The sequence below is a fragment of the Leopardus geoffroyi genome, chromosome A3, assembly GCF_018350155.1.
Source record: "Leopardus geoffroyi isolate Oge1 chromosome A3, O.geoffroyi_Oge1_pat1.0, whole genome shotgun sequence".
NCBI lineage: Eukaryota > Metazoa > Chordata > Mammalia > Carnivora > Felidae > Leopardus > Leopardus geoffroyi.
The window spans coordinates 121,381,447-121,395,182 of NC_059336.1; the positions used below are offsets into that span (position 1 = coordinate 121,381,447).

At 41.2% G+C, this 13,736-nt stretch overlaps 1 protein-coding gene across 1 annotated transcript; it reads left to right on the forward strand.

Annotated features, from left to right (window-relative positions):
• Positions 1-48: 48 nt before the first annotated feature.
• SF3B6 (splicing factor 3b subunit 6) lies at positions 49-10,358 on the forward strand. The gene is made up of 4 exons (XM_045447585.1): positions 49-286; positions 3,417-3,535; positions 9,781-9,919; positions 10,089-10,358. Exons 1-4 carry the CDS (start codon positions 257-259, stop codon positions 10,176-10,178), a joined length of 378 nt encoding a protein of 125 aa, XP_045303541.1. The 5' UTR covers positions 49-256; the 3' UTR covers positions 10,179-10,358.
• The last annotated feature ends 3,378 nt before the right edge of the window (positions 10,359-13,736 follow it).

Consider the following 13,736-nt stretch of genomic DNA (forward strand, 5'->3'; position numbering starts at 1 on the left):
TTGAATCCTCACCTTTCAACTATCCGCCCCGCCTCTTTGTCATCTCAGGCTCGTTTTGCCCCGGAGTCTTTTCGAAAGGGGATATTACGTAAGCACGTCTCGGCGTGAGACGGAGATATTCCGGCGTGTTTTAGAGCTTCCGGTGGTGGATGTTGATGTCCTGCGTTTGACGAGGTGTTGGGGTCTTGAAGAGCAGCTCCGGAGGTGTCCGGAGGAATTCCAGTGTCTGCTGCGGTAACCTTATCAGCCCGCCAAGATGGCGATGCAAGCGGCCAAGAGGGCGAACGTGAGTATCGGGGCCTTCTGCCAAAGAGGGGGAGGACTTCGCTGTTGGAGTTTCTCAACGGCGTGGCGCTGTGTATCTTGCCCTTCCTCGGTCCCCGGGCCAGGGTAGCCCACAATTTGCTATCTTATCACTGGGGGTTCCATCTTAGCCCCATCCTTACGGATATGCTCCCTGAGCCACGTTTCCGCGTCCACTCCTTTTGAGAGTTCTCTCGGTCTCTTATTCTGGTGTCAGCGATAGTGTTAATCCTACAGCCTTTGTTGCTTGATCTGCACCTGCGAACTGACGACAGGATCTTCACCCAAAAGTCAAAAGCACAGACGAGTCTCCAGTAAATAACCTAATAGCTCACAGGCAACCAGAGCCTGGGATTCTCCTCAAGTCATGGAGCTTTGTGGATCCTTGATTAATGTTTTAACTCAGTGTTTTTGAGCACCGACTATATACCAAAACTGCGAGATAAGAAACAACTGAGAAGTTATATTTATTGAATACCTACTTTGTGCCTGACATAGTCTACACATTGTGGATACAACAGTGAATAAAAGCGTTCTTCTGTTTACATTCTGTTAAAGAATGGGGTGTTATATGGGAACCTAAGAAAAATAGTCCCAGGGAGATGGTAGGTCAGCCATAAGGCTGAGAGATATAGTGTAATGAAGACATAATTAGATATGGTGAGATGCAGAATTTTGGTAACCTTGATGATCATCTTAGCGGATGAAAAGTTGGTTGCAGTGGGATGAAAAGAGGATGAAAGTTAAGAAAATGGAGACAGCTGTTTCCACAAGTTTTCATGTCAATAGGAAGCAGAGAGATTGGATGATGGTTGATATCTTCTCTCTTTCAAGATGTGTGATACGAGGTGTATTTGCATGCCAGAGAGAATGATTCAGTAGTGTGGGGGAAACTGATGATGTGGGAGAAAGATGAAGTAAGTTCAGGAGTTAAGGTTTTGAATAGATGAAGGTTGGCATAATAATGAGAGGGAGAGGGGTGGATATGGATGAATTTAGATTGATGGGTTTAGTGATAGGACTATAAGGTACTTACCATTTAGTCAGATATTTTTTCAATAAGGAAGAGCCAAGATCATCTCCTGAGATGGGCAGGGAAGAGGTTATAGCCCAACTCAGATGTTAGAAGGAGTGGTGGTGGTAAGGCTTGAGGAGAAAAGAGTAAGTGTGATACAGTGTCTTACAGAGTGAGAAAGCAGATGTACTAGAGACGTGTATTATAATTGGCAGTGCTGATTGTCTATTTGAAGGCAGTCTTGAATTTTAAATCTAAAACTTTATTATACTTATTTGTTGACCATTTGTCACTACTACTAGTTTGAGGGCAAGGAAGAAGTATTTTTTTTCTTTCCTTTTTTTTTTTTTTTTTAAGTTTATTTATTTATTTATTTAGAGAGAGAGAGAGAGAAGGGAACCAGCACGGGAGGGGCAGAGAGAGGAGACAGGATCCAAAGCAGCCTCTGTGCTGACAGCAGAGAGCCTGATGTGGGGTTTGAACTCATGAACCTTGAGATCATGACCTGAGCCAAAGTCCACTGCTTAAGCAATTGAGCCACCCAGTGCCCCTCCTCTTTTTCCTTTTATACAGCACTTAGTTTAATGTCTGAAATAGTTGCCAGCTTAATAGTTTTGAGCAAATTAATATCCAGTGTGTAGTTGAATATGTGAATAACACAGGAGTGAACCCTGGATGGGAGATTTATATCGAAGAGTCATCCACTTACTGTGGAAACCATGTGTTGTCATTAAGAGACCAAAGAGAATGTGGACTTAAGGACAGTATACAAAGGTAAAGAAAAGTCTGGGGGCGCCCGGGTGGCTGAGTCAGTTAAGTGTTCGACTTGATTTCATTTCAGGTCGTGACCTCGTGGTTCAGGGGCTCTATGCTGATAGTGCGGAGCCTGCTTGCAATTCTCTCTCCCTCTCTCTCTGCCACCCCCCCCCCCAAATAAATAAATAAACTTAAAAAAAAGAAAAGTCTAAAAGTAAAATTCTGTTGAAGAGCATATGTTAATGACAAGAATGAGAAGAACTAGCCAGACAGTTAGGGGGAAGCCAAGGAAATAGTGTCATTGTTGTCAAGAAAGTAATAGTCAACAGTGTCAGAAGCCCCAGAGAAGTTAAGTGTGATGAGAATTGAACACTGCAGTGAAGAGGTCTTAGTGAATAAGAGCATTTCGTCATAGTGCTGGGGTGGAAGCTAGGTTGTGGTACGTTGATGAGTATCAGTGAAGGAAAGAATATGAAGTAGTGAGAATAAACTTTATCTTTCCAGATGCTTGACTGAGAGGGGAAAAAAAAACAAAATAGGATAATAAGTAGAGAGCTAATAAGTTCAGGGAAGGCAGAAACCTTGTCTTTTTTCCTTCACTGTTTAATCCTAATACCTAGCCTGGTATATACAAAAGGAAGGTGCTCAGTAAATATTGATGAATGAACAACGAGGGATCCAAATAAGTATTTAGTTTTGTGTAACAGTTGGCAGGACATAAGCAGCTGCTCATTGGAGGAATAGAAGGTCATAGTGAAGGGAACACTAAATTCAAGAGGGAGAAGATATCATTAATGTAACAGGTTCTTAAAAAGACCAGATAAGAGTCATCAGTGGGAGTTTTATTGTGTAAGAAACAGGAAGAGTTCCCTTCATTCCCCTATGTGTCTAAGGCATTGTGGACTTTTAAATGAGGTTGGGGGGCGCCTGGGTGGTTCGAGCCCCGCGTCAGGCTCTGGGCTGATGGCTCAGAGCCTGGAGCCTGTTTCCGATTCTGTGTCTCCCTCTCTCTCTGCCCCTCCCCCGTTCATGCTCTGTCTCTCTCTGTCCCAAAAATGAATAAACGTTGAAAAAAAAAATTTTTAAATGAGGTTGGAAATCCGTGTTGAACTGCGTACTCCCTAAAACGAGAGCCCAGTTGATTTTCTGAAAAGCATGCTATTTTCAGAAAATAATTTCAGATTATAATTCTTATTATTTTTTAATAATTCTTATTCTTGACTATTATGTTTTTTTGTTGTGTTTTTGTTTTACTGTGAGAATTTATAATTATGAGAAGTTTATTTTAGGTGGTAGCACTCCTGCCCCTGATTACAATAATAGTACATATTTCTCATTTTAGATTCGACTTCCACCTGAAGTAAATCGGATTTTATACATAAGAAATTTGCCGTACAAAATCACAGCTGAAGAAATGTATGATATATTTGGAAAATATGGACCTATTCGTCAAATTCGAGTGTGAGTCTTACTGAGACTTTTGAAATGTCATTTCAGGAAAATGATTGTATAATCTCAATTATAGCTGACAACAGGGTCTAACCAAGAGCCTAGAGACTAAATAGATTGGAATCTGAGAAATGAGATTTATTTATTTATTTTGTATGGAAAAACATGAGACCCTCCTGATCCAGCTCAGTGAGAGCCAAGGATAGTAGTGAAATTAGAGAAGGCTTGAAGCAGTAATGAATGGTTTCAGGGGAATGGGTGGGAAAAGAAAGAACTAACATAATAGCATAACTATTATTTGTAAAGTCAGATACAATACTCTGTTTTTTTATGTCCATTAACTCTAATTTGCTTTGGTGTCTCCTTTACTCAGAATTTCTGAATAAACTAAGTAACAAGTAACTGAAAAAAATGATTTTTTTTTTCAACTACAGCTCTCTTTTTTCTTTTTTAGCTATAGCTTTCTGTTGAAATTTATTTATCTTTTTCTATTGAAGATTTAAAAGGGGAGAATAATTGCAACACAAATTCGTGTTTTAATCTAAAAATTGGTGTTCATATCTTCAAATGGTATTTATTGAACATCTACAAAATGCCATTTATTGTAACAGGTGCTTTTATTTCCATGACCAGTACTACAGCCCTGTGTGGAGTTGATACTCTGTTTCACAGGTGAGACTATTTTGAGGCCCACAGAGTACAAGTACCTTTCTAGATTCACACAGCTATTTAGTGATAAAACTTCTGATTCTAAACTGAATATTGACACTACTCAGATTCATAGCCACTGACATTCTACTTACCTAAGAGTCCATTTGGAAGGATTTCTTTTTATTTTTTTCCTTAAGTTTATTTCTTTATTTTTTAGTAATCTGTACACTCAGCATGATTCTTATATCAAGAGTCTCATGCTCCTCCCCGACTGAGCCAGCCAGGCACCCCTGACTATCTCTTTCTTAATAAATTTTCCTTAATGACCTGAGAGCTTCTTCTTGGCTTTTAACATTCTGAGAGATTTTTTTCTTTCCTTTCTTTTTTTTTTTTTTAAGAACTCTTTGAGATCTTGAGGACTGTCCTTTGAAATGATCACTGTCCCTCCAGAAAGTAAACCAAGTGCTAGCAATACATCATCATTGGTACTCAAGTAGGGATAGAAATGAAGTGTTATAGACTAGCCATTCTCTTTAGGAAGTCTCAGTCCTCTGGATATTTAGTGAAAGCTTTGGACCCTTTCTACAGAAGAATACAAAATTTTGCATATGATTTCAGGGGGTACATGAAACCTAGGTTAAGAAACCCTGTCCTAGACATACAAGAATGTCATACAGAAGATCCCCTGACTTGGAGGTCAGGAAACAAGATTCTGCTTCAGGCCCTGTGACCCTGGACAAGGTGTCCCACTTTTTGGTTTTCTGTACCCTCACATGTAAGGTAATCTAGTGCCTTTCAGTTTTTAACATGGAGGCAGTATGATAAATTTACTGAATTGGTTGTAAGACCTAAGTTCAGATACTAGCTGGACATTTGCTAGTTGCGTATAACTGGGCAAAATATTTAACCCCTCTGAGCTTCAATTACTTATGAAACACAATCTTCCTAACCTGTGTTCTTAAAGGAATTCTAGTAAGGATCAAATTAGATCATTCCTGTGAAAGCACTTTGTCATGGAGTATTTCCTTCTCGTGTGTGTTAGCCACCCCTCTCTATGCTCCCACAGCACCTTCTGTGAAACTCTCCTAACAGGTGATTTTGTTGTTGTCTGTGTATTTCCTGGTCTCTCCTGCCAGCCTGTGAGCTCCTAGGGCAGGTACCATATATATTCTTTTCATTTTGTGTTGACAGCTGTTGTGCCTGATTCATGTTAAACACCCCAGTTATCTAAGTAAATGAATAATATAGAAAGTGGTTGTACTTGACTTTGAAAGTGTTATAAAATGTATTGATGGTCCACAGTGAGATTAGAGAGAGTTTCAGAAAGCCAAGGTAAAAGGACAGATAATTAAGCAGTGGCATGTGTAGAAGGCTGCACAGTAGCTCAGGGCCTTTGTACTCTGTTCCCTCCATCTGGAATGATTGTCACCTGGCTCATCTCCTGTCTGGCTCCTCATTCTTCAGGTCTCAGCCTCATCATCACCTTCTCAGAAGTTTACCCTGACCACCCTAGCTTTAAGTAATCCCCTGTCCTCCCATTCATCTCCGTCTGCTTCCTTAATAAGATTTCTTGTCTGTAATTATTTATCTTTCTCCCACTTGAATAAAGGTCCTTGAAGGGAGGGATGATGCTTGTCTTTTTCACTATTATATTTCCAGTGCCTGTCATACAGAAAGAACACAGTATATATTTTGTAAATTTGTATTTATTTTTTTGAGAGAGAGCAAGGGGAGGAGGGGCAAAGAGAGAGGGAGACAATCCCAAGCAGGCTGCACGCTGTCAGCACAGCGTGATGTGGGGCTCAAACTCACGAACAGTGAGATCATGACCTGAGCTGAAATCAAAGAGTCCAACGCTTAATCAGCTGAGCCATCTAGGCACCCCAAGAACACAATATATATTTGTTGAATAAATTCATAAAAGTTTGGTGTTCAGGAACTTGGGTCTAAATTAATAGATTAAGAAACAGATGTTTTTCTGTTCCCTAGCTGTGTTCATGCTTTATCACATATTTGCCACCTAGCACCAGGGTGACCAACCTTCCCAGTTTGCCCAGGACCATGGTTTCTGGGATGTGGACTTTCAGTGCCAAAATCTGGACAGTCTTGGGCAAACTAGGATGATTGATCAGCCTACCTGGTATATAGCAGACACTTGGTGCTTTGAACTTTTTACTGCTTCTCTTCTATTTTTTTGAAAAAATTTTTAATGTTCATTTTTGAGAGAGGGAGAGAGAGCGTGAGTGGGGAAGGGGTGGAGACAGGATCTGAAGAGAGCTCTGTGCTGACAGCAGAGAACCTGATGCTGGGCTTTAACTCGTGAACCTCTAGATCATATCCTCAGCTGAAGCTGGATGCTTAACTGACTGAGCCACCCAGGTGCCCCTGGTGCTTTGAACTTTTTAAAGCTCTTTCATACCTTTTACCTTTTTCGATTATTAAAACATGTAAGGTGTAGGGCAGGTGATACAGCCTGATAACGTTATTTGACACATGAAGCAACCAAAGCTCAAGAGAGGTTGTCACATGATTAGGTTTTCTTATTCCTACTCTAAGATTTACCACCAATCAAGAGAATAATGTTGGCTCAGTGCCTACCCTACAGTAGGTATAAGTACATACTTTTAAAAATCAAAGTTACAATATGGTTAAGATACTAGGTTGTTAATTAGGAGCTGGGACACTTGAGATGAGAATCTTTAAAATGGGGTTAGTGCCCATCCCTATTCTAGTTCCTAAGATGTGAGGAAGAGATGCTTTTGTTTTGTTTTGTTTTGTTTTTTAGCTTCCAGGAGAAAGGATGTATGAGAGAATATGTGGGAGAAAGTAGACCTCCACTTTTCAAATGCTCATTAACACTTGTTGGGTGCATGGTGTGAGAGTAAAATGAAATATAAGGTCTTCTTTGCCCAGTTAGCAAGAACTAAAATATTAAGGTTTTTTTATGTTTTTATTCCAAAGGAAAAATAGACATTTTGGCAAAATCTTTGGAGCAGTGTTTTTTTCTTTGGGTATTCCCCAACTTTCATAGCTAATGCATTGCTCCCCCCCTTCCCCCCCAGCTAATGCATTATTAAAAATTAAAAGTGAAAAGTTGGAGCACCTGTCTGGCTCAGTAGGAAGAGCATGTGATTCTGCACGTTGGTTGTAGAGATTACTTAAATAAACAAACAAACAAATTTGTTTTTAAAAGGTCAAGGGAGGGGCGCCTGGGTGGCGCAGTCGGTTAAGCGTCCGACTTCAGCCAGGTCAGATCTCGCGGTCCGTGAGTTCGAGCCCCACGTCAGGCTCTGGGCTGATGGATCGGAGCCTGGAGCCTGTTTCCGATTCTGTGTCTCCCTCTCTCTCTGCCCCTCCCCCGTTCATGCTCTGTCTCTCTCTGTCCCAAAAATAAATAAACGTTGAAAAAAAATAAATAAATAAAATAAAAAAATAAAAGGTCCAGGGGCACCCTGGTGGCTCAGTTGGTTAAACCTCTGACTCTTGATTTCTGCTCAGGCCTTGATCTTGCGTGAGTTTGTGTGAGTTTGAGCCCCACATCAGACTCTGCGCTGACAGTGCAGAGCCTGCTTAGGATTCTCTCTCTCGTCTTCCTCTCTCTATCTCTCTCTCTCTTTCTCAAAATAAATAAACTTAAAAAAAAGAAAACTTAAAGAGGTCCAAAAGTTGTTAGACTATCCCCAGAGAGTAAGGACTATTACAAAATCCCTCTGTAGCCTGACAGCCTGTAAGCATTCAGTGACACCGGCACCCTCCCACCGCCCCAGCACCTTATATCTCTTCCTAACCCTTTTATAGGAAGCATAAACTGTGACCGGGGCCCAAGACTGTAGCCACATCCTAGGTCACATTTAAAGAGGTACCTCCCCTTCCCATGGCCTGCTACCTTTTCTTGACCCTCTGCAGGGACTATGGCAGACGGAGAGGCAGCCCACAGTCTTAAACCTTATTCCACAGTTGGCACTGGGTGGCTAGAACACAGATGGAAGGGTCCATCTTTATCACACTGGGAGCATAAGCTGAGTGGGACCTGTGCCCACTGCCCCCACTGACAAGCACATGGCCATCTGCTGCCTGCAGTTTGTTGCTCTTCACACTTCCCTTCCTCCCCGCCGAAGGAAGCTGGTGAGGTGAAGAGAGGAGGTGGCAAGGAAAACTTACACAAGCAGCAGCTCCGAATCCATGAGCAAGGTCCAGCTTCCACTCCCAGTGACCTTCCAGCATTCTCCTCTGGCAGGCAGATAATCCCAGCCATAAGCACACGCCCTCCCTCTGGTCTCTGCCAAAGCCGAGCCCTTCTCCCGAGCCAGACAGGGCTGTGTAATGCATGAAAGTGCATACATTATTAACGTATGTATGAAAAGCTGGGCGCTGACTACCGCATTTTAGAAAGGCAGTGAGTGTATCTTCTAAGCGGGAGAAACCACGTTAACGCGACATTAGAGAACATCCTTTCCCAGCCATAAAGGATTAATGGCTGTCTGTTTTCCTAGATAGCATAATTTTGCCATCTTGGTAGGGGCTTCCCTCCAACCCCACCCCGCTCTACAGACACAAAATAGGTTTTATTTTTATGGATTTGGTAAACCTTAGTAGAATACTGCTCAGAAACATGGAGACGGGCTTGTCTTGGAGTATTGAAACTAATAGTGCGGTAAAAAATCAAAATCTTTAGAAACAAGGGACTAGTAACGGGGTAATTGTGGTAAATAACTTAAGTTTTCATTCTGCTGCGTAAATGCACACTAAGAAAAACCTCATTCTAGACTTTGATGACTGACTAATAGGAGCCATCACCCCTAAGTACGGTACTTTTCAGCTTGAGACTGGGAACTGGTTCTTAGTATGGGAAGTAAGAAAGACTGGAACAGTGTACACGGAAGACCGTGACAGTTTCAAGCTGGTTCTTTGGCAGCTGCAGCAGTAGTCCCGACAGAGCAAGTTCAACCTGTAGCTGTTTTACTTCAAAACAAAAATTACCTCAATTCAAGAAATAGTAGGCTTATCCAGCATACCTATCTATAATGTTTATTTCCTGTAATGGTGTTCAGGTTGATCTCAAAATACTTAAAACTTCAACTTACTATCCTTAATCTTCTCTGGTTAGTAGTTTAAAAGACAGTTGTTATTCAGCTATCAATGCTCCGGTTAATTTTTTTCCCCACGGTATTTATTAGTTTATTTATAAAGAGAAACTATTCCATAGCCCAGTATTCATGTTTCATAGTTCAGGAACACAGGTCAGTGACAAAACTCCATGGAACTCAACCCAAAGAAATTCTTTATATTCTAAAATCACTTTGCACTCTGCAAGATACCAGTCTTCTTCGTCCCTTTAAAATCTTTCATGGAATCGTAATTTCTGTAGAAATCTCCATATCTTTCTTTCTTTCTTGGTTTGGCCATAGCAAACTTAAAGAAAGCCACAACCCCCAGGAAATGCTCTCACATATGAAATCACAGGTGCTTGGCCAGAAGGCCTCACATCTGAGGTTTTGTCAAAGACTGGAAGTCATGATAGTTATTCTCGACACCAACCTCAGACCCGTTGTCCTTCCTAACTCGGGTAAATGTGTATTTTAATTAAGTCTGATTTCACGCTGCAGGGGGAACACACCTGAAACCAGAGGAACAGCTTATGTGGTCTATGAAGACATCTTTGATGCCAAAAACGCATGTGATCACCTTTCGGGATTCAATGTTTGTAACAGATACCTGGTGGTTTTGTACTATAATGCCAACAGGGTAAGTATTAGTCACTGTCCTCATCACCCGGAGAGCCCATGTAAGAATTAGTGTACCGTGGGGCAGGCGGGTAGAGTATACTGTGTGTTCTTTTCTGGCTAATGCTATTGGTGAAATTCATTTCACCTACAGGTCAGTAAGTTAACTTTGGTGCTTACCACATTTTCAGGCATTTCAGAAGATGGACACAAAAAAGAAGGAAGAACAGTTGAAGCTTCTCAAGGAGAAATACGGCATCAACACAGATCCACCAAAATAAACGTTTTCTGCATTTTCATTTTGGACTAAAACCCATGAATAACCACCATCACCCTTTTTTTGTTTTTAAATTAATACTGAATGTTGTGATTTCTTAATTGAGATTCAAAACAACCTGCTTGAGACTTTGATACCTGTTAGAATATGTTATGTGAATAAACTTGTAGCTTTTTGTAAAACATGTCAGTGTTTTGTCTTGAAATTTCCCCTCTTATTTGATCCCAGAAAAAAGACAAATCCGTAGTTGAACCGTATCAAGAATTGTTTGATGGTAGGTGGTCATAGATACCAAGCTTTTTTTCTTAATGTTTATTTATTTTTGAGACAGAGGGAGAGCACAAGTGGGAGAGGGTCAGAGAGAGGGAGGGAGGGAGACACAGAATCTGAAGCAGGCTCCAGGCTCTGAGCTGTCAGCCCAGAGCCTGACGTGGGGCTTGAACCCACGAACTATGAGATCATGACCTGAGCAGAACTCAGATGCTTAACCGACTGAGCCACCCAGGTGCCCCAAGACCAAGCTTCTTTAGAGCAGAGACTTTTCTTTATTCTTAATGCCTCTGGTGTCCAGCCCAGTGCATAACCATCGTGGGAAGTTTCTACAGTGCTGTCATTTATTGAATGTTAACAACTCAGTGAAGATAGGTATCTCCATTTTGCAGATAAGGAAACCAAAGCTCATTGTGTTGGTTGAATGAATAAAATGCTTACATAAAAAGTTGCTGTAATATCAACCAGTATTAACCATGCCAATACATTTGAATAATAACTTGCTTTACAGTTAACACCTTTGTCAATATGGGTACCCTGTCCTTGAAACAGAAGTCAGTTCTATAAATGGCCATTCAGGTGACAGCACATTGTTAGAGATCTGAGGGCGAGCTTCTTGGGTAGTGGTGTTGGTTGTTACATGTCTAAGACTGTACTGTGTAGTCTTTCCCTTTGGTTAACAAGTGTCTGTGAATATCTTGGACCTTCCCTCATAGTATATCTTTGCCATAAATGGAGTATTTAATGCTTGTTCTTATATGCTCCCACAGCATGGAAATCGTATGGTTTTACATTCACCACAGCTTGGCAGCTTGGAAGATAACTATAATTTTCTCTTTATAGTTTAGGCATGGCCAAATGGAAAAATGTGGACCGACTGTTTTGGATATAACTATAACCCCAAATCAGTTTGAAGGGTATAAGCGCTGAATCATTTAAATGTACAAAAGTATCTACTTTTAAATGCATTTAGCTTTAAGAAAATATGCTGTTTTATACTTTGGGTACTGTCTTGCCAAAGCCCACTATTGAAAATGAAGAAATTACCCTTGTTTTTAATTACTGACTAATAATGTCAGTGCTTTTTGAAAGCACTATAAAAGAGGAGAAAGAATTATTTCTAAGAAGGGCAGGAGATCACAAAGGAGCCATAGCTTTAATTTTCTTATGAATGCTTTTATGAATTCCTTATCATTTGTGTAATGCATGGTGCCCCTTTAGGTATTTACTAATGTAAAATAATTTTCTAAAAGGCTTTTTGGTGGGCGCCAGGGTGGCTCAGTTGGTGAAGCATCTGACCAGCTCAGGCCATGATCTTACAGTTCATGAATTTGAGCCCCATGTTGGGCTCTGAAACCCACTTCAGATCAGCTGTCTCCCTCTGTCTCTGCCCCTCCCCATCTTGCGTGCTCTCTCTCTCTCTCATAAAAATAAATAACATTAAAGGCTTTTTGGTAAGGGGAAAACAGACTTACAGTGTGCTTGTGTCTACATGGCAGACTGGCTTGCCTTGAGGGCAGTTGTTTTAAGTTCATAACCAGGGAAAATTGCTTCTATTGACAATGATGGCCAGTCCATCATTTGGATTAGTCTGTTAGCTGAATTTCATGACCTACGGCTAAGAGTTTTAAAAATTCCAGTTATTTGGCAATTTTGTGGCCTGTCCCAGTTAAGTTATAAGAACTTGAATTCTGTAGATAAATATTGAGCACCTACTCTGCCAGGTCTGTGTGTGCTTTGATGCTGAGGATATACTTAAAATCAGTCCACTGCACCAGGCATTGAAGGCTCAGCTTTTCAAACTGCTTTTAAGAGTGCAAGGGGTGGGGCGCCTGGATGGCTCAGTCAGGTAAGCGTCCGACTCTTGGTCCCAACTCAGATCGGGATTTCGCGGTTCGTGAGATCGAGCCCAGTGTCAAGCTCTGCGCTGACAGCGTGGAGCCTGCTTGGGATTCTTTCACTCGCTCTCTCTGCCTGTCACCTGCACATGCACTTTCTCTGTCTCAAAATAAATTTAAAAAAAGCACAAGGGATGATTGTGTTCCTGCACGTGTACGTGCATGCTCATATGCATTTTCTTATGAATGCGTAAGAGCAGCTAGAGCTGCTTTGTGTTTACCCAGGTTAAATTTTGAGTTTCTGAGAAAGATTTTGTACGAATAGATAAAGTGTTGACAAAGAATTTGAAAATAACTGGTATGACATGGATCTCATCACTCCTGCTGAACAACTTTCAGTGGCTTTCACAGGACAATGTCCAAACTCATTAGCATAGTGTCTCATCATTTTCTGCATCATCTTTTAAGAGCGCCAGGAAAGCAAGGCCTGCAAAGCCTAACGTATCCTTTTCAGGTGCTAGCCAGTAGTTACTTGCATTGGTTTGTTTTTGTTCCCTTAGTTGGTGTCTCTCATTACCACCTAGGCTCTGAATACTCTGAGACCTTATACGACTCCATAGTGGACACCTGAAATGGTCCTTGATGCCATTTTTAATTTTATTCTACTGGTGTCATAGCAGAAAACATGAGTATGTCTCAAAGGCTAATAAGTTCTGAGAAATTATCAGACATTTGTGTCGTCAAGGAAAGTGAGGAACAACGATACTCTAAAGGAAGGAGTACAGCACCCTCTGGCTGGTCTGCTCCTGTAACAGAAGTGAGTCCAGAGACTGGGTGATTAAAAACAAAGCAGCCCCAGGGAACCTGAGTGGTTCAGTTAGTTAAGTGTCTGCCTTTGGCTCAGGTCATGATCTCACAGTTTGTGAGTTCAAGCCCCATGTCGGGCTCTCTGCTGTTGGCACAGAGCCTGCTTCAGATCTTCTGCCTCCCTCTCTCGCTGTGCCTGCCCCACTCTCACACACTCTCTCTCTCTCACAAATAAATAAATAAACTTAAAAAAGTAAAGCAGTCCCTTTCTCACTTCATTTTCTCCATAAGTACTGCTAACTTCTCAGCCTCTCCTCAATCTTAATTCCGAGTCCTGACAGAATAACCCTGACTATGGCTAAGAGCTTTCCTCACCCGTGTCAAAAGAAAAATCTAACCACATTGCCCCAGGCTCCTTTGACAAACACACAACCCACCAGCAATAAGTGGGAATTTCCATAAGTTACAGTAAATACAGATGAAAATAAGCAGTATATGTGAAAACAAGTTCAGAATCCTACATTCTACTCCAAAGTAATTCCCCAATGGGAGGGCAAATCTAGATGAAACTAAGCAGTAAATACAAAAACAAGCTCAGAATCACACATTCCTTTCAAAAGTAACTTTCCAGTGTGAGTTAGTGTATG

Coding starts and splice junctions, on each gene's coding strand:
- SF3B6 (XM_045447585.1), top strand. CDS start 257: ATGGCGATGCAAGCGGCCAAGAGGGCGAAC. Junction 3,536..9,780: donor CCTATTCGTCAAATTCGAGT/GTGAGTCTTACT, acceptor TTCACGCTGCAG/GGGGAACACACCTGAAACCA. Junction 9,920..10,088: donor TGTACTATAATGCCAACAGG/GTAAGTATTAGT, acceptor CCACATTTTCAG/GCATTTCAGAAGATGGACAC.